General features: G+C 52.9%; 1 protein-coding gene across 3 annotated transcripts in view; it reads left to right on the top strand.

Annotated features, from left to right (window-relative positions):
* The first annotated feature begins 206 nt into the window (after nucleotides 1–206).
* PRSS12 (serine protease 12) overlaps nucleotides 207–18,432 on the top strand; it is a 74,593-nt gene continuing 56,367 nt past the window's right edge. For all 3 annotated transcript variants that reach the window (XM_079771794.1, XM_079771793.1, XM_079771795.1), the window contains exons 1-2: nucleotides 207–298; nucleotides 790–1,341. In XM_079771794.1, the coding sequence (XP_079627920.1) occupies nucleotides 843–1,341 (499 nt within the window). In that variant the 5' untranslated portion in view covers nucleotides 207–298; nucleotides 790–842. The remainder of the gene's footprint in view (nucleotides 299–789; nucleotides 1,342–18,432) is intronic.

Genomic DNA, 18,432 nt, shown 5'->3' with positions numbered 1-18,432 from the left:
AAGTCTTCTCGGGTTAGAGAGGAAAGTTGGTGTTAAGAGGACCTCACTGCGCCCCAGTATAACCAGACAGCCGGTGCTGCCCGCCCCGGGACAGGGTGGGGGAGAGGGGGGGTTAGAGTGGGCGGCGGGAAGTGGACGCTCGGCTCCCTTCCCGTCGTGCGGACTTTATCAGCGGGTGTTGACTGGGCCTGGCGAGTGTGGGCAGCGCGCCCAGCCCGGGAGCAGCGCGGTTCCGTAACACGGCTTCATCACCCCGCGTCGGCTCCATAACTGTATCCTGGGACTTGTCAGGGGAGAGGTACTGGACCTAACCACGCTTTTCTTGCCCAAACCGATAAAGCGGGACATGAGCCGGGGTCAAGGAGAGATGGCTGCCCGGACGGGCCGCCAGGCGCGAGCTGTGCCGCCCGCTGGCACCGGGCGGCCGGACACACAGGGCGGCAGGACCGTCCCCCGCGCTGCCAACTTCGCCCGGCTCGGCTCGGGCGGCTCGGGCGCTGCGAGGTCGTGGCGGGTCTGGGCGGCCAGGCGGGCCCATCGGAGTCCGCGCCCGCAGCCCGGGGGCGGCGTTCCGGCTCGTGCTGCCGGCCACCTGGGCTCCCGTCCGCCGCTCGCCGGTCCTCTCCGCCAGCGGCGCTCCCGGAGCTCCAGGCTCAGCGCCCGAGCAGCAGGCGCAGAGGCGCGGGGAGGGAGGCGCGGGGAGGGGCGGCTGCCGGCGCGGGGGCGGCGGGGCTCGGGTGGGGGGCTCCGGGGACGCTGAGCCCCGCCCCCTCTCCTCCCCTCCTTCAGGACCCGCGGAGCCCGGAGCAGGGGCATGGGCCAAACTCCGCTGCTCTGGCACCATGACGCCCGTCCGCTTCGTGGTGGCTCTGATTTTAGGGGCGCTCCCCGAAGTGGTCGGCTCTGATGCAGTCCTCGTTTATCCCCTCCACTACCGCCATCGCCACCGGCCCCCTGCGGGTCCCCAGTTTCCTTACCGCCTTCCCACCCCGCAGCGGCCGCAGAGGGAGACCCCCTCCCCGCGGGCGCACGCCCCGCACCCCCAGCCAGCGCCCGGTGCTCAGCGTCCGCTGGCCCTCCACGCGCAGCACGCGCCCCAGACGCCCCCTGGGGACTGCCCTGCGGGGGGGCCCTGGGTCAACGTGACGGACTTTGGCGCCCCGTGTCTGCGCTGGGCGGACGTGCCGCCCCTCCTGGAACGGTTGCCCCCAGCGGACTGGGCTCCCCTGCGAGGGCAGCGCCACAACTTCTGCCGGAGCCCCGACGGCGCAGGCCGCCCCTGGTGCTTCTACCGGAACGCGCGTGGCCGCGGGGACTGGGGCCGCTGCGACTGCGGACACGGTGAGCGGCCGGGGCGCGGGGACCCGCCTGGCTGGGGGAGGGCGTGGGGTGGCGGGTGGCGTTCCCCAGAGTGACGGGGGGGGGGGGGGGGGCGGGCTGCTCTGAGTTCCGGGTACCTTGGCGTTATCTTCCCAAGGTGTGCTTTGTGGTCGCCAGGGCGATGGCTTCTCAGCCAGGTGCTGCGCGCTGGGTGCCTGGATGTGGTCTTGTTTCTGCTTGTTTCTGTCTGGCCACCGTGTGTGCGCGCACGTGTGTGTGTGTGTGTGTGTGTGTGTGTGTGTGTGTGTGTGTGTGTTTTCTTTATCTAGATCTTTATCTTTATCTAGATCTTATCTAGATCAGTTTGCCTTAAAGGTGTTACAGTATTTACGCAAAAGAAGCAAGTTTTTAATTACTTGTTTCGGAAAGGGAAATATTAAATTTAATATGACAATCAATAACCTTTCCCCCTCCCCAGACTCCTATTTGAAAACATGTAGAGCGTTTGCCTTACTTCAAACATTGACCTCTATTGGAAAAAGTATGGCAACATTTCTGGGCCGAAATATAACTTGTCAAAATGATGTTCAGGTCTGGGGCAGAGTGTGGTCAAGATCATCAGTGAGTGAAGAAAAAAGAGGGAAAGAGAGAAACAGCGAGGGTCTCAGGGAAGAAGCAGCTTGCCAGCGTCCAGGGCAGCCTTCAGGACGCACTGCTGCCTGTGTGTGCTTGTGGGAATGGGGTTAGCTGGTCAGGGAAGGCGGTAAGATGTTCTAGTTTTGTGGTAGTGAAAGCGCCACCGGAATAGATCTAGTGAAATCGAATCACCTGCCTTAGCATACTGCTTCCTTTTGAGCTTGGGAGTTTGTTTAATATGAAAGTCTCCGCCTCCTCCCTCCTCCTCCCCCTCCTCCTTCTCCTCCCTTCCTCCTCCTCCTCCTCCTCCTCCTCCTCTTCCTCCTCCTTCTCCTCCTCCTCCTCCTCCTGTAGCTGGTAAGAAAAGCTTAATGTCCTTCAATGTTTAAATTTTCCTTAGAAAGAAAGAAAGAACGGAAGAAAGGAAGGCAGGCTGCTCTCCACGCAAGCTGTGGGCGGTCCATAGGCTGGGGTTCTGACAGATGTGGCGCTTCGTGCTTGGTGGAGGTAACCTGGAGGTTAGCTTTCACATGCCATCCTTTCTGACCGAATGGTTATTTATCTGTGCCTTCTATTGCATCAGTGCACTGACTGAAAGGAGAGAGGCAGGGTGAGACCTGTTCTCCTTCATCCTACAGAATGAAGTCATCGCTGTGCTCATGTTCCGTGGACAGAATGACAATGCGGCTGTGAGGCGTCTGAGCGGTGTCAAGCCGAGCCCTCTCGCTGTCCCATCAGTTTTTGAGAGAGGCTGTTGGTAGTGAAAGCTCATGTTTAACGAACAGCGACCATTTTTCATTTTCCGGCTGCTGTTACAGTCCGTAGTGTATGTACAGGTAGAGGAGGGAAGAAACGCTGGAACTCAGAGCTAGGCACTGTCGGGATCTGTGGCTCTCTTTCTGCCTTTACATTCCACCTGAGGGAGCTGCGGGCCCGTGAGCCTGCCCGCTCGTGATGATGACAGCAGCACAGCCTGCGACGCCTTATGTCCACGGCTGAATCCCACCAGACAGAACTCCAAGCCGTGGGGTAAAGGAATTGAACACAGGGAAACAAAAGAAACCACCCAGGTGGGAGGTAAATGCCCCCCACCTGCCCCCCAAACCCCCAAACCAGGAAAGCCACCGGCTGGCTGTGTGCTCATTTAATTGCTTTCACAGACTCGGTCTTGATAACTCATTCTGTCATTTTCTCTTCACTTACTGGTTGGGCATAACTCAGACCTGGAAAACGACTGGCGGATCCCGAGCCTTGTGGCTTTCTTCGTCCTACATTCACTTAGGAGTGTGAGCTAAGCTCGCAGGTGGTGGAAAGAATATGGAATTGTGCGTTAGAAACCTTGGCGTCGGCGGGCTCTGCGGGGAGCTGCGCAATGCTGGGTCCGTCTCTTAACCCCCGGCTTTGGTGCCTTGTCTGGAGAGGAGCGGCTGGTAGTAGGTTGACTCTGAGGCCTTCGTAGCTCTGAGCACCAGCGGGTGAAGACAGCTGGCCCGTGAGAACAGCTGGGTGAACGAGCATTCGCTCTGTGCGGCGCCGGCAGAGCGTGCTGCTTGTCCGTTTCCTCGTGTAGTTCTCACGGCGGCATTACCCGGGAGCGCATCTGCACCCCCAGCTCACTTTGCCCTCCCTCTTCAGTTACGCAGACAGCAATGCCGGTGTGGCCTGAAGGGCCTCCTTTTGGAGCCTCAGGATTAACTGGAATGAAAGGAAGGAGGAAGGGAAGTGTGTTCGGTCCAGGTTATAAGATTTCTAGTCTCTTATGATTTACAAATATCCAGGATTGTCTTCCTTTCCTTTTTCACCAAAAAAAGCGAGGACAAAAGGAAAGAAAATTTATGGTAATGAGATCCCGCCTTTAAAAAGTAAGCTGGAGGCAGAGCCACGTCTCGAGTTGCATCAAAGGAAAGAGGAGGCGGCCCAGGGGGTGGAGAGCTGGCTGAGGCCGAGCTGACGGGGCAGCAGGGACCCCAGGTGAGCTGGGCAGGGCCGGGCACTCCAGGGGCAGGAATGTCTGAGAAGGAGAAAGGTGATGCCTGGGCCCTGGTCGAGGGGAACTTGCCAGTTAGTAATGAGGGTCACGGGGGAATGGAGCACCTGCAGCAGCCCCGAGAGAGCTCTCTCAATGAGCCTGGGAGTCACCGCGCCTGTGACGATGCACAGACCTGGGCTCTCGCCTTCGGTGGCCCCAAGTACATAATCCCTGGGTCTGCTCAGTCAAGGTGCTTTAGATGCTGAAGGCCCCTCGTTACTGTCAGGGAAAACCCCGGAGGCATCGGGGCCCACCTGGCTACACGCACCGTGGTGATCATGGTGCTGACGGAGCCCCCCATTCTGTGGCCTGCTGGGTGAGGGTCGGCATGTTGGCTTGTGCGTGGGCTGGACAGTGGCACCCCTGGTGTCCATTTGACTGGTGCGAGGTCACGGCAGTCTGGTTCACAGGGTGCGGTTCTCAGCGGGAGCCAGGCTGTGTCCGCACGTCTGCAGGAGGAGCAGACAGCAGTGAGGCCCCACAGGAGGGGAAGTCACTCTCTGTCTCCGGCCATGGCGGGCGGGCAGCTCGCTGGACTGCGGCAGGGGGTCCTCTCTGTGACAGCGCACGCGTGGAACCCGGCCTGAGGGTGAAACAGGCTCGGTCCTCATCGTGCTCTCATCGTTGGGTTTCTACCAGGAAGAATGGTGCGTGGACCTGACTTTTTGTCACTGATCGGTTCACATGTGCCTCCCCACCCACATCTCCTGCTGCAGGTGGCACAGCGGACGGTGGGAGGAGGCAGTTCACACACTGCACGCTTCCACGCCCATCTGGTGTTTGAGGAGAAAGCTAATTAAAAAGCTGGCTGAAAGCTGTCCCTTAAAAACACACACGTGCGTCTTGATTCCATTTAGCAGGTGCTGAAAAACGTTGATTAGCAATACCAGATTTGTACATCTCCTGGCTGGATTTTAAGTACTGAGCTCAATCTGCTTTTCAGGCTAAGGCAGATATAAAATGCTTTGAATTCCTTAAAATAAAACCACATGTATATGGGCAAATAATTGCTGACAGAGGAGGCAAACTCCTACAATGGAGAAAAGAAAGCCTCTTTAATAAACGGTGCTGGGAAAACCGGAAAGCCACCTGCAAAAGGATGAAGCTAGACTGCTGTTTGTCCCCATATGTGAAAGCTAACTCAGGATGGTCCAAGACCTAACTACGAGGCCTGAAACAGAAACTGCACAGAAGAAAACACAGGTAGCAAACTTTTGGGTCTTGGTCCTCGGGAATATTTGTGAATTTGACCCCAGAGACAAGGGAAGTAAAGGCAGAAATAAATGAATGGGACTATATCAAACTAAAAAGCTTCTGCACGCAAAAGAAACTGCCGGCAAAACAAAAAGACAGCCAACTGCATGGGAGAGGATATTTGCAGACAGCAGCTCTGACAAAGGGGTTAATATCCAAAATACATAAAGAATTCGTACAACTCAACACGCAAGCCAATTAAAAAATGGGTAGAGGACCTGAACTTTCCCTAGAAGACATACAAATGGCCAACAGGTATATGAGAAGATACTCAACTTCACAAGCTATTAGGAAAATGCAAATCAAAACTAAAATGATACCACCTCACACCTGTTAGAGTGGCTATTATCAACAAGACTAGAGGCCTGGTGCATGAAAATTCGTGCACTCAGAGGGGTCCCTCAGCCCGGCCTGTGCCCTCTGGCAGCCCAGGAGCCCTTGGGAGATGTTCCACTGATGGCTCCCTGCTGGGAGCGGCCCAAGCCGCAGTTGGACATCCTTAGCGCTGCCAAGGTGGTGGTAGAGGCTCCCATCACCGCCGCTGCGCTTGCAGCCATCAGCCTGGCTTGTGGCTGAGTGGAGCTACCCCTGTGGGAGCACACTGACCACCAGGGGACAGCTCCTGCATTGAGTGTCTGCTCTCTGGTGGTCAGTGCACATCATAGCGACCGGTTGTTCCCTGGGCGGAGGGTCAATTTGCATATTACCCTTTTATTATATAGGATAAGTAATAACAAGTGTTGGAGAGATTGTGGAGGAAAAGGAACCCTCATTCACTGCTGGTGGGAATGTAAACTGGTACAACCGCTGTGGAAAACAGTATGCTGGTTCCTCATAAAATTAAGAATAGAATTAGCATATGATCCAGCAATCCCTCTTCTGGATATCTACCTGAAAAACTCAAAAACATTTATTTGCAAAGATATATTCACTCCTGTGTTCATCACAACATTATTCATGGTGGCCAAGACATAGAAACAACCAAAGTGTCCTGTGATAGATAATTGGGTAAAGAAGATGTGGTACATATATACAATCCAACACTACTCAGTTATAAAAAAAAAAAAAAAGGTGAAATACCGCCATTTGCAACAACATGGATGGACCTTGAAAATATCATGCTAAGTGAAATAAGTCAGGAAAAGATAAAAACCAGATGATTTCACTCATACGTGGGCTATAAAATGGGAACTCATAGACAACAGTTATGGGGGTTATAGGAGGGAAGGGGGGTGGGGAGGTAGTGAAGAGTAAAGGGGGCCAAATATATGGTGATGGCAGGTGATCTGACTTGGGGTGGTGAGCACACAGTGCACTATGCAGGTCATGTGTCAGGAATGGGTAGCTTCTTCAGCATCTTACTTTTCTAGAGCAGTACCTTCCTCTCCCCTCCTCCTCAAATTAGCACAGTACTAATAAGAATTATTGCATGCAAAGCACTAAAGTAATGCGAGTTTTTCCTCCTACAAGCCATGCATGGACATTCAGCCTCAATACTTTAGTTAGGATCACAGAGTGGAAACTGCTGATTCCTGTAACAAGGCAAGGATAGAGTCACTAAGTGTTTGCCGAGTTCACGGTGGGAGCAGAGTTTACAAGCCTGACGGAGAAATCGCCTGCCCTCTGGTTGAGGACACCCACAGGCTGGCCGGTGTCAGCAGGACCCTGAGCATTTTCATGACCTTTCCTGTGACAGCTACTCTGGGAGACAGGAGCGTGTGATGTCATCACCCAGTGATGGACAGTATAATGGTGACACTCATGCCATTTGCTTATGTGTGAGTAGTTCAGACACGCAGTTTGTGAAATTTTCTGCTAGGGTGGCACATGCATCTATTGTTAGTGTAACCTAACTTAACAATGTGGAGAATCTCCTTTTGCATAATCCTATCTAATAAAGAGGGAATATGCTAACTGACCATCACTCCATCACAAAGATGGCTGCACCCACAGCTGAGGCCAAGTTCCCATAAGGAGCCTTAATGAGCAATCAGCAGGGACCTGAGGCTACGCCCTCCCCCGCCCTGTGGGGCTTGACAAGGGACCTCAGGCTGCGCCCCCCACTCAGCAGGGCTTGACAGGGGACCTCAAGGTGCACTTCCCATCCTGATGCTGGGCTAGGGGACCTCAGGCTGCTCCCCCCGCCCCAGCACCAGGCCAAGGGACCTCAGGCCGCACCCCCCACCAGGTGGGGCTTGAAAGGGGACTTCAGTCCGTGCCCCCCACCCCAGCACCAGGCCGGGGGACCTCAGGCCGCACCCCGCCCGGTGGGGCTTGACAGGCGACCTCAGCATGCTCCCCGCCCCAGCACCGGGCCAGGGAACCTGAGGCTGCGCCTCCCTGCCTGACTGGGCTTAACAGGGGACCTCAGGCTATGCCCCCCACCCAGCGGGGCTTGATGGGGGACCCCAAGGTGCACCCCCAGTGCTGGGTCAGGGAACTCAGGCCACACCCCCACCCAGCAGGGCTTGATGGGGGACCTGAGGCTGCATCCCCCTGCTGGTGGGGCTTGACAGGGGACCTGAGGCTGCGCCCCCCCCCACCTGGCAGGGCTTGATGGGGGACCTCAGGCCATGCCCTCCACCCAGCGGGGCTTGACAGAGGACCTCAAGGCACGCCCCCGCCCCGGTCTGGGCTGGGGGACCTCAGGCCATGCCCTCCGTCCTGGCGCCGGGCCAGGGGACCTGAGGCTATGCCCCCTGCCCGGCGGGGCTTGACAGTGGCAGGACTGGCCGGGTCTGGATCTAGCCCAATGGGGGTGAGGGCCGGCTGGGTCTGGGTCTCACGCGATTTTGAGGTGCATGTGGGTGGGTGGGGACTTGACTCTGGGTCCCATGGTACGCCCCCAATTCTGACAGGAGGAAGGTTTTCATATAAATTTTACTAATTTTCTTTCATCTCTGACACTTCTTTTATAGAGAAAGGGCAAACAGCAATATTAAATTATTTCCTCTAATTAATCCCCTTTTAATGTGCACGAATTTCGTGCACCGGGCCACTAGTACTGTATAATGTTTTAAACCAAAGAATAATTGATAAGATTTATAAGCTTCTAATAAGCCAATGTAAATGGGTAGAATTGCTGTTCAGAGTATACATTCTCATTTTAAGCTAGAGCAGTTCGGACTTTTTCTCAATACTGACGGCATCTACATGAATAATACATGGCAGTTAGTATGAATTATTGATGGAAACTGATGGAGGCAAATGCAGTCCAGTGGGATCTCGGCTCAGGGGACTGCTGTATGTGCTAAAAACAATTTTATTTCATTTTGATGTGGCATGATTTCAATAAAATCTATTTTGCCATGCTTAAACAGGTTTCAGTTATGGAGAAATTTAATCGGAGACAAAATTATACCTTAGTACTGTCAGGTAGGCTGTAGGAAAAAAACACATCAAAACTAACCTGGCCTCCCTGACTGTACTTGAAAAATCCAGCTAACAGCCCCCCAATTTGGTGGTACTTAGGCAATGTGAATTTTTTGTATATTTCATAATTAAGATAGGAAATGATCATTTAGCATATTTTTCTGGTGTTGCTTTTGGTATAAGACATAGTTTATGTTTAATTCATTTGTCAAATATGTGTATTGTTTAACATGTAATACGTGTTTTTTTAATATTCCATAAACTGAAATTTCTATATCACTTTCAGTTTTACATATACTTTTATTAAGGATTGGAATAATAGCTTGATGTCACCAGCATTTTCTCTGATTCCACCAGAACAATTAAATGCTTAAAATTAATTATTTTGTGCCTCCGTGAAGTTCAGTGATAGATGAGAAAGGATTTGTGTGATAATGTTAAATTTCTTTTACTTATTTGTCAAACTGTGATTTTAAAAGACTAAAGATATTTATTATTAATTCTACTCAGAAAACAGTATGGAGATGGGTCTTTGTTTTTGCCATTCTTTTCTTCCTCTTCTAGGGAGACAGTGCTATTCTGTAAGCACATCTTAAGAAGGTAACTAAGGAGGCACGTCTTTCCATCGGTTGACTGTGGAGGGAGCTGGATTCAGGGAACACGATGGCTGCCCTTGGTTTCTCTCCTCCTGGTTCTCGCAGGCCTCCTGAATCTGGAGGGAGAGGGGTAGATTGCCCAGGAGCGGGTACATCACGGCTGGATGCTTGGGCTGCTGTACTGAGTCCCACAAACTGAGTGACTTACACAATAGAAACTTTCTGGTTCACAGTTCTGGACACTCGGAGCCCAGGACAAAGGTGGCTGCCGAGCCAGGCTTCCCATGGCCCCGCAGGCTCTGTGCCAGGCTCTCCTCCCCCCCCCCCCCCGGCTCCAGTGTCAGAGGGCACTCTCCCCTGTGTGTCCCCTTCCGACCAGACGTCTGTCACACTGGGTTAGAGCCCATCCTGGTGACCTCATTGTAAATAATCACCTGCAAAGACCCTGCTTCCGAATAAGGTCACATTCGTTCATAGGTCCTAGGTGCCAGGACTTCAGCAGCTTTTTGGGGACAGTATTCTACCCATCACAGTAGCCTGAAGAACTGAGACACCAATGAGCCCGTGAGGGGATATTATTCTGTCCCTGTTCCTCTCCAGGGTGCCTGCACTGATGGAGACGGGGCAGTGGTAAAGGCAGCCCCTCTGCAGTGCCTTTTTATTTGGGGAATTCCTGTTCTTTAGTGCATTTCTGTAACGTGAATCTTTTCTGTTCCCTTTGCTTTATAAACCTGGAGAGTATCTACATGGAAGAAAAGTAATGGTAAAGTAAAATGACAGTAAATTCCACGTCTGGCAGACAGTGAAGGCAGCAGAATTCTGAGCCTCCTTGGACCTGGACGTGGTCACCTTCAGCGGCTGTACCACCAGCAGACTGGCACAGTGCACGGCCTTGTGGCCTTTTTGCACCAGTTCCTTTCATGAACTCAGAGCACCTGCCATCATGTGTAGTTTTACAGTCCAGCCTCTCTCACTGGTTGGGTCTATATATTGACTGTGCCTGTTACTGTTGACCCACAACCTCCGTTTGAGACTTCAGATTTTAAATTATTGTTGGTACTCATTTTAAAGATAGGAGCAGTTAGAAGAGAAGAGTTTCCACCCAGTGGCACTCGAGAGACTTAAAGGCAGCGCAGGCCTGGGTCACTGGGTGTGGTGCTGAGGCCTTGGCTGAGGCTGGGGAGCGAGGCCGGTGCTCAGCTGCAGGAGCGAGCGGGAGCAAGCAGGGGGCTCAAGTTCTGACAATAAGAGATGGTGACAATTGAGCAACATTTGCCAAACAAAACATATTGGTCTAGAATTTACTGAAGAATGTTATTGTTAGTAGGTTAGCAACGGAAGCGAGGTCACCAGGTGGTGATCCTTCTGGGTTGCTTTATCGTTCCATCCTTTTATTTTCGGGGAGCTAAGGATATGTCCCCTTTTACCTTGTAACTGTGCACTTACAGATTTGTGCAAACACATGCTTCACACAGCGGCGCCCCCTGGAGGACCAGCCTCAAGCGCAGAGAACCAGGCAGCCTCCGGTGTGTCCGGCACACACTCCGCTGTCTTTGCTCCTGCTGGCTGACGGTCCCCAGGGAGCACTGGCGGATTGCTGTCGTATCTCACACAGCATGGTGAGAGCCGGCAGGGCGTGGTGTGTGAAGTGGCTGACACCTGCAGCAGGAACAGCTGCTTGTTGCATCGCAGGCTCTTTGCCTCTTTGCCGAGCTTGGAGCTGGGTCCTGCTCGATGCCTGAGTCCTCAACAGTCAACTGAGGGAGATGAATGACAGTGTTTAGGGTCTCCATCATGTGGGAAAAGGGGCCACATGCTAACCTAACAACTCAGGGGAGGCCTGCAAACTCAGAGAACTAAAGTAACTTCAAAGGATGGTCTGAAATGAAAACTTTTTTATCCAAAAGCAGTTTATGGTGCGTAGTCATGTTCTAGACCAGTATCTTCCTGACAAAGGTCAATCTTGACCTTAACTGAGCCTGTCTATTGTCTTTTTGCACCTACCATAACACATCATATCATTGAAAGGTCAAAGTAATTTCCCTTTTTCCAGACCCCTCAAAGCACAGGCATCCCTCTGTGGAGACCACAAGCCCCTCATTGTTATTGAGTTAATTGCTGACTGTTAAGTATCCTGCACCCACCTAAGTAAAAGAAGTGTGTGTCCATCATTTTACCTTTTATCCAATCCCAGAGGTTTCCCTGCTTTGCTTCCTCCCGCCTCCCTGATCTATCACCAATGGATTTCATGTAACCCACTTACATCTCCTACTTTGATTGCAATGTATCAAACAAGGTGAAAACTGCCATTCTCTGGAGCATTATCCCAATCCCTTGAGATTCTGCTTCCTGCCAGTTGTTGACAGTTTGGCTCAAATAAACTCACACTCATTTTTCACAGGTTTGAATGTTTCTTATGTTGAGGTGACAATCACCTCAACCATTTTAAGAGAATAAATGAAGCAAGGACAAAGTGAAACCAAAAACGAATAAAAAAACTACCACCTACCTTAAAAATATATAGTATAAATGGTGTGTTCATACTTTATCATTTTGGAGCATATTATTATACTGATTTTGTTGTTAATCCTCACTCAAAGATATTGTTTTATTGATTTTAGAGAGAAAAAGAGAGAGAGGAAGAGAAATATATATATATATATATATATATATATATATATATATATATATACACACACATACATACATACACATACATATACATACACACACACACAGAGAGAGAGAGAGAGGGGGGGGGATGATTGGTTGCCTCCCGCACACGCCCAGGCTGGGGATCAAACCTGCAACCTAGGTATGTGTCCTGACTTGGGAATTGAACCCACAACCTTTTTGTTGTACGGGAAGATGCTTCAACCAACCAAGCCACCAGGCCAGGGCTATATTGATTAAAAAAACACACAAAACTCTTTCAAAAAATTGTTAGAAGAATTGGGAACCTCATGGAATTACATACCATTAAGAAACACTCTGGGTCCCAGGTAGATGTCTCAGAATACGTTAGGAATTGCTGTGGCCATCCATGAGGAAAGGGTGAACCTGTGGAGGGCGCTGCTGGGAAGGGGTGTGCGTTGGAAATGTGGCGCTGGGGATGTTGGCATTGGGATGTGTGTGTTGGGATGTGTGTGTTGGGGATGTGTGTGTTGGGATGTGGTGTTGGGGATGTTGGCGCTGGGGATGTTGGCGTTGGGATGTGTGTGTTGGGATGTGTGTGTTGGGATGTGGTGTTGGGGATGTGGCGCTGGGGATGTGTGTGTTGGGATGTGGTGTTGGGGATGTTGGCGCTGGGGATGTTGGCGTTGGGATGTGTGTGTTGGGATGTGTGTGTTGGGATGTGTGTGTTGGGGATGTGTGTGTTGGGATGTGTGTGTTGGGGATGTGTGTGTTGGGATGAGTGTGTTGGGGATGTGTATGTTGGGATGTGGTGTTGGGGATGTGTGTGTTGGGATGTGTGTGTTGGGATGTGTGTGTTGGGATGTGGTGTTGGGGATGTGTGTGTTGGGATGTGTGTGTTGGGGATGTGTGTGTTGGGATGTGTGTGTTGGGATGTGTGTGTTGGGGATGTGGTGTTGGGGATGTGTGTGTTGGGATGTGGTGTTGGGGACGTGGCGCTGGGTGGGTTCTGAAGGAGAGTGAGTTGGTCGCTGACATGCAGGTGCATTGCAGAGCTGCCCACACTGTGATCCCTGGCTGAAGGGAGGCGGGTGAGGCTGCAGGTGTCCTGCCGTCAGCAGGTGCAGCACAGCGCAGCCCGGCTCTTGCCACCTGCGCAGCCGCTGAGAAGCGCGGGGACGAGATGGCTGGAGGCTTGCCAGTGCTGCCTCTGCCTTAGACGGTGGTGACCACTCTGCGTGACGCAGTGTCCTCCTTCCGCCTCTAGCTGCCCTGATCCTTAGGTGGCATGCATGCATCCTTCCTCCTTGGTAGCGGTGTGGCGACCTGGGCACTGTTTTACATGCACTGTGGTTATTTCACCTGTGTAAGTAGAGGTCCAGTTTAATGTCACGACCAGACCTTCCTTCCGGCCTTTGACATGCGTAATTTGGTGGAAGTGTGTTGGGTTTAATAAAGAGATAATAGATTAAATATCTCTCTCAAATGTCAGTTTGAGGTGAGCAAATGGATTCCTTGGAATGAAATAAGCTGCTGGCATTTGTAGTGTGCGTGCTACCATGTCCTATGTGGGTCTTTATAGGAGAGATTTTGTGATTAAAACATATTGAAGCTCAGCAAAGCTCTCCAGTCAGAGCTCTTTCAGTGTCTGTAGCTCACACTGGCAGGGAGGGCCGCTCCCCCTGCTCAGCCTGAACTGGGGTCGGAGTGTGACTGTGGCAGGTTACCCGCCAGACGCGCACCGGTCCATGGCCCCCAGTCAGGCCTGGCCGCGATGCTTGTCTCCGGGTATTGCCGCCCTCGGTGTGAGTGGAGTGACATGCTGTCATGAGGAACTGGATGTGTCTCTTAGTTCCATGTTCAGGGATGCTGGTTGGGAGGTAATGGTGGTTAGTGACTAGGCTGGAGCAAGCGGAATGTGAACCTGATGTTTTTGGAAAATTATTTTAAATCCACATGTAATAACTTGAACATATGCAGAACATACCAGAATTTTTGGGTGGGATTTAATTTCTTCATTTCCTTACCTATGAAATGAAGGCCTTTCTCGGCGACTTTTCACAGGATTTGTGAATTCCTCAGGTGTCTGAGTGGGATTCTCATTTCAATGTCCCAGTTGCTCTCCTTAGTACCCGCCCGTCCACCAGGACCAACGCGAAGAGAAGTCTAGGCCTCGGCCCACACGGCATGGATGAAATGCACTTAAATTTCCGCTCCTTTAAAGACGGAAGAGGATGATGCAAACCGTGGCCTCTGGAGCAGCGGAGGGGGGCGCTCTGGGGGGAAGTGGGCTCTCAGGGAGGGAGCAGCGGAGGGGGCGCTCCTGGGGAAGGGGGCGCTCCGCGGGGAAGTGGGCTCGCAGGGACGTCCGCCACACCAGCCACCCCACCTGGCCACGGCCCCGAGGCTGACAGTGGCCACTGTTCGCACACAGGGTTGGAATCACAGCATGATCTTTAGAGTCTAAAGGGGGAAGGCTCTTACTCTTTCGGGGAGGAGGAGCCAGGAGAGGAGCTGCGCCCAGCCCGGGAGGAGGCCGGGCAGGGCACCGGGTTCGTTTCTCTGGAGCTCAGGGGAAGGCAGGAGGGACCTGAGTGATGAGAATGTCTCCCCTTTCACAGTTCCAGCTGGACCCCTGTTGGCCCGGATAAAAACTCGCTACAATTAGCTCTTCATGAGGATGTTAATCACCAACACAAAACAAAACTAAACCACCCAACCCCCACGAACCCTCATGTAAGGACGGAAGCCTGAGCAGCAGGGCCCAGTCCCTCTGACTGCACGCCGCCCCCGGAGAAGGGACGCTGAGCGAGGACGCTGGGCGTCCACAAGGTCATTATGAAAGGGCTGGGGGTTCTTCCCACCGCAGGGGCCGCCAGGCTTTGGGGTGGCACCGATGAGGTGGAGGGCACAGTGGAAGTGTATGCCGACGGCGCGTGGGGCCCAGCCTGCAGCAGCAGCTAGGACGACGCGGACACCGTGGTCGTCTGTCACCAGCTGCAGCTGGGGGGAGTCCAGCGTCCTCTCCTGGGCGGGGCGCATGACCCGGCGCGAGTGGGCACCATGGTGATTGTGGGAAGGTTCGTCCTCCTCCCTCATTCTCACTCTCCTCAGCAGAGTGGCTGAGAAGGGCCGGGAGGGAGAGCGCTGTCTCACCCTCACGCACTCAGTGTGCCCACATCACTCCCCCGCTGGCCCCGACGTGGCCTGCTCAGCGGTCGGAGGTGGAAAGCACCACTTGGACTTGGTCTTTAAGCAGATGGTTGTTTAGTCCTAGGAAGCGAGGACTTTGATCCTGAGAACTGTAATTCCTCAGTGGCGGGTGGGCCTGGGCTGCTGCCCCAGCTCCGTGTTGGTGTGAAGGGGTGACCTTCCCTGGGCTCTTGTCCCTGATGGGTTGGGGGATATGGCCGCCCGAGGAGCTGCCCGCTCCCCCAGCCCTGGCACCTCACTAAAACCCATCAGTGCCCACTGCCCCGGCCCAGCCCTCCGTGCCTTTGCCGAGGGTCTCACCAGGAGCGGGCTCCATTTTGGAGCAAAAGTTTTATTTTTGTTGTTATTCCTATTGTTCTGTTTTTCTAAGGTCACATACCATATGTTTTTCTTGGCCTTTATGACCAGAGATCTTTAGAAAGCATCTTCTAGCCTGCCAGTGTGGCTCACTGGTTGAGTATTGACCCATGAACCAGGAGGTCACAGGTCAATTCCCCGTCAGGGCACATGTTCAGGTTGCGGGCTTAATCCCCAGTGGGGGCGTGCAGGAGGCAGCCGATCAATGATTCTCTCTCTCAGCACTGATGTTTCTATCTCTCTCTGCCCCTCTTCCTCTCTGAAGTCTATAAAAAAAGAAAAAAAAACGTTTTAAAAAAGAAAAATGCAGGTCTAAAAGACTGAAAGAAAGGTTTGCAGTTTAGAAATATTTTGCATTAATCATCAGTGAGTGATAACCTATAATAATAAAAGCATACTATGCTAATTAGACCAGACGTCCTTCTGGATGTCCTTCTGGACAACCTTCTGGATGAAGCTGGGGCTGTGAGGGAAGCCCGAGTCCCGGGTGCCAGAGGGAAGCCAGTGCCGGCAGCCGGGGGAAGGAAGGCCTGCTCTTGCATGATTTCGTGCATCGGGCCTCTAGTATCTAATAGGATACCAATGAAAAGGTTAGTCAACTCCAGTGAAACCAGTAAGATTTTTGCCAGCTTCCTCCTGCCTTCCCATGAGGAGGGTGAGGAATGAGTATTCATTAGAGGTAACCTTGAAGTTTTGTTCAGAGTTTTGATTACAGCAGCAAGTAGGGTTAATGTACCTTGTTACTTACTGATTTGTAAACGAGAGCATTGCTCTGAATCAGGAGGGGAGGCGGAAGCTGGGCCTGGAAGTGTGTGGTGGTAGGAGCGGTAATTACTGACTTGATCAGTGAGGGTTCCAGTCTCAAAAAATGTTGACTTGAGCTTCTCCTGGGAGAGCCCGAGGGTGTCAGCATTGGGGGGCGGTGTCAGCATCTTCCTTCAGGCACATCTTCCAGTGCTTTGGTTCCCCGAGAACCAGGGAGGAACCGTGTCCTCTGAGGCTCCGACCTGGGGAGGCAAGAGCGCCCGAGTGGGCATGGACTCCGTGAGCTTACCTGTCCACTGCCGGACGGACAGGTGGCTGACCTCCGTTGCGCAGACGCACACTCGGGCAGGCTCGTGCTCACAGCCCCCGGTGCCCGCTGTAAACAGCGCCCGGGAGGGCAAGCGGCGCCCAGACTCCATGCCGGCGGGACAGTCATGATGCAGACGTGCTCCAGACATGTACTGCTGCGTGGGTGGAAGCTGCTGCATGGAGACAGTTCAAGAAAGTGCCATGTTAATCAGATAACCCTCTCATCTATTTTAAATGTGACATCAATCTGTACATATAAAAGCACGTCCATTAGGTGTGTTAACGCAGAGCTTATCTGCATGTTATTGATTTATTAATTGCTTTCAAAGGCGTGCTGGCATATACTGTATAGAAGGTTTTGAATGTGAATGGATTGCCTCTCTTGATACATCTTGCTTAGATACAGTGGTGACAATCATTTTGAAATGCTGGGCTGAAGTGCTGGCGTGAGAAAGACTCTTCAGGTCCCACCTCTCCTTTTCCTCATCCGAAGGCAGAGCGTGGGCAGCCCAGCTGAGTGGCCTGAGCTGAGCCAGACTGGGCTCCGGGCCTCACTGAGCGTGACCTGCTCCTCCCACAGCCCCGGGCCCCTCTTTATATCGGTGTGTCTGCCCTTTTCTTCTAAAACCTGCCATAGGCTTTAAAGGCACATGCATACTGGGGGTTCAAGATTGACTGCGAAGATGGCCATGGGTAACGCACCCGGATTGTGATTTCCTTGAAACTTGTGTCATCCACGAGTTTCACATCCATCTTTATGGATTTCTCCCATTTTTTGAAATCCAAATGATTTGGTAAAAGTGCACCCACCTTTGATAAACCTAACGTCAATCATTGTGCTTCCAGAAGAAAGGGAGTCGCAAAACACACCCCGTTGTCCGGGCTGGGCCGCGTTCCCGTTCACTGGGCGCCGGCGGGGCGGGGCGTGTCCTCAGGAGGCGGCGGCTGTGCAGCGCTTCCCCCGGTAAAGGGTTCACTCGTGTTTGCCTTCTATGGAGTTGTCATCCTGACTCCCGGTGGTGACTGTGTCTTAGTCACACCGCTTCCCGAGAGTGCGTACAGACGTGAGCCAGGCATCGCCCTCTCCGGTCACAGTTAGTCTTCTCTGGGAGTGTCTCCGTGTGGGTGCCGTTCGGCCTCGCACTCAGCATGTTTTCGATTTGCTGACAGAAACCGTGTGTGCTGTGTAGGAAACACTGACTTTGGTGGTGGGAAATCATGATGGATTCGTGATAGAAAGTCAGCTTGAGACCAGATGTGACATGCAGCACCCACAGGCTCTGCTCGCTGTGGGTGACAGGTGATCATGTACCTGTGTTCCCCTGTGGGTTTTACAGGATGACTTGCTCCCGTGGGTATGGTCTTTGTTAAGTACCAGGTACTGGGCACGAGGCGACCAGCAGAATGAATGGTTTCAGTCCACACAGGCCTGTGCTCGTAGGGACGGAAGTAGAGGAGAGAGCAGCTGCTGTCATAAAGGCCGATGGGTTTTCTGGGGACCAAGGTGTATTTTAATGGGCGATCACCACCCAGGCCGCCACACCGTCACAGACTCCCTTTCTGATTGTCCGGAGACAGCAGCGTGGCAGATGCCCAGGCAGCGGGTCAGTGTGAGTGCAGATGTCAGGAGGAAGGGCAGGGCTCCCCCCCAGAACTACGGAGACCCAGGTGGGGCCTCCAGGGGAGCAGGCTGGAAGCGCCGAGGCTGTGGACGGGCCACGGGGGTGCGCTCTCAGCGCTGCAGCCCTCTCCTGGCGGGCGGGTGCACCCAGCTGTCTTGTATCTTCCCTTCCCTGCCCCTCCCCGAGCATGTGTTGGCATTGCTGCCTGGAGCGCGGTGCGGCTGGGCTGCACAGAGCACTGCTTTTTCCTAGATTATTGCTGGGATTCTGTGCTCACCCAGACGGGTGAGATGTCACATTTTCAAGTAGTGAGGTAAGAAAATCT

The sequence above is a fragment of the Cnephaeus nilssonii genome (genome assembly GCF_951640355.1).
Source record: "Cnephaeus nilssonii genome assembly, chromosome: 5".
Taxonomy (NCBI): domain Eukaryota; kingdom Metazoa; phylum Chordata; class Mammalia; order Chiroptera; family Vespertilionidae; genus Cnephaeus; species Cnephaeus nilssonii.
This window is presented reverse-complemented; position numbering and strand designations above follow the sequence as displayed.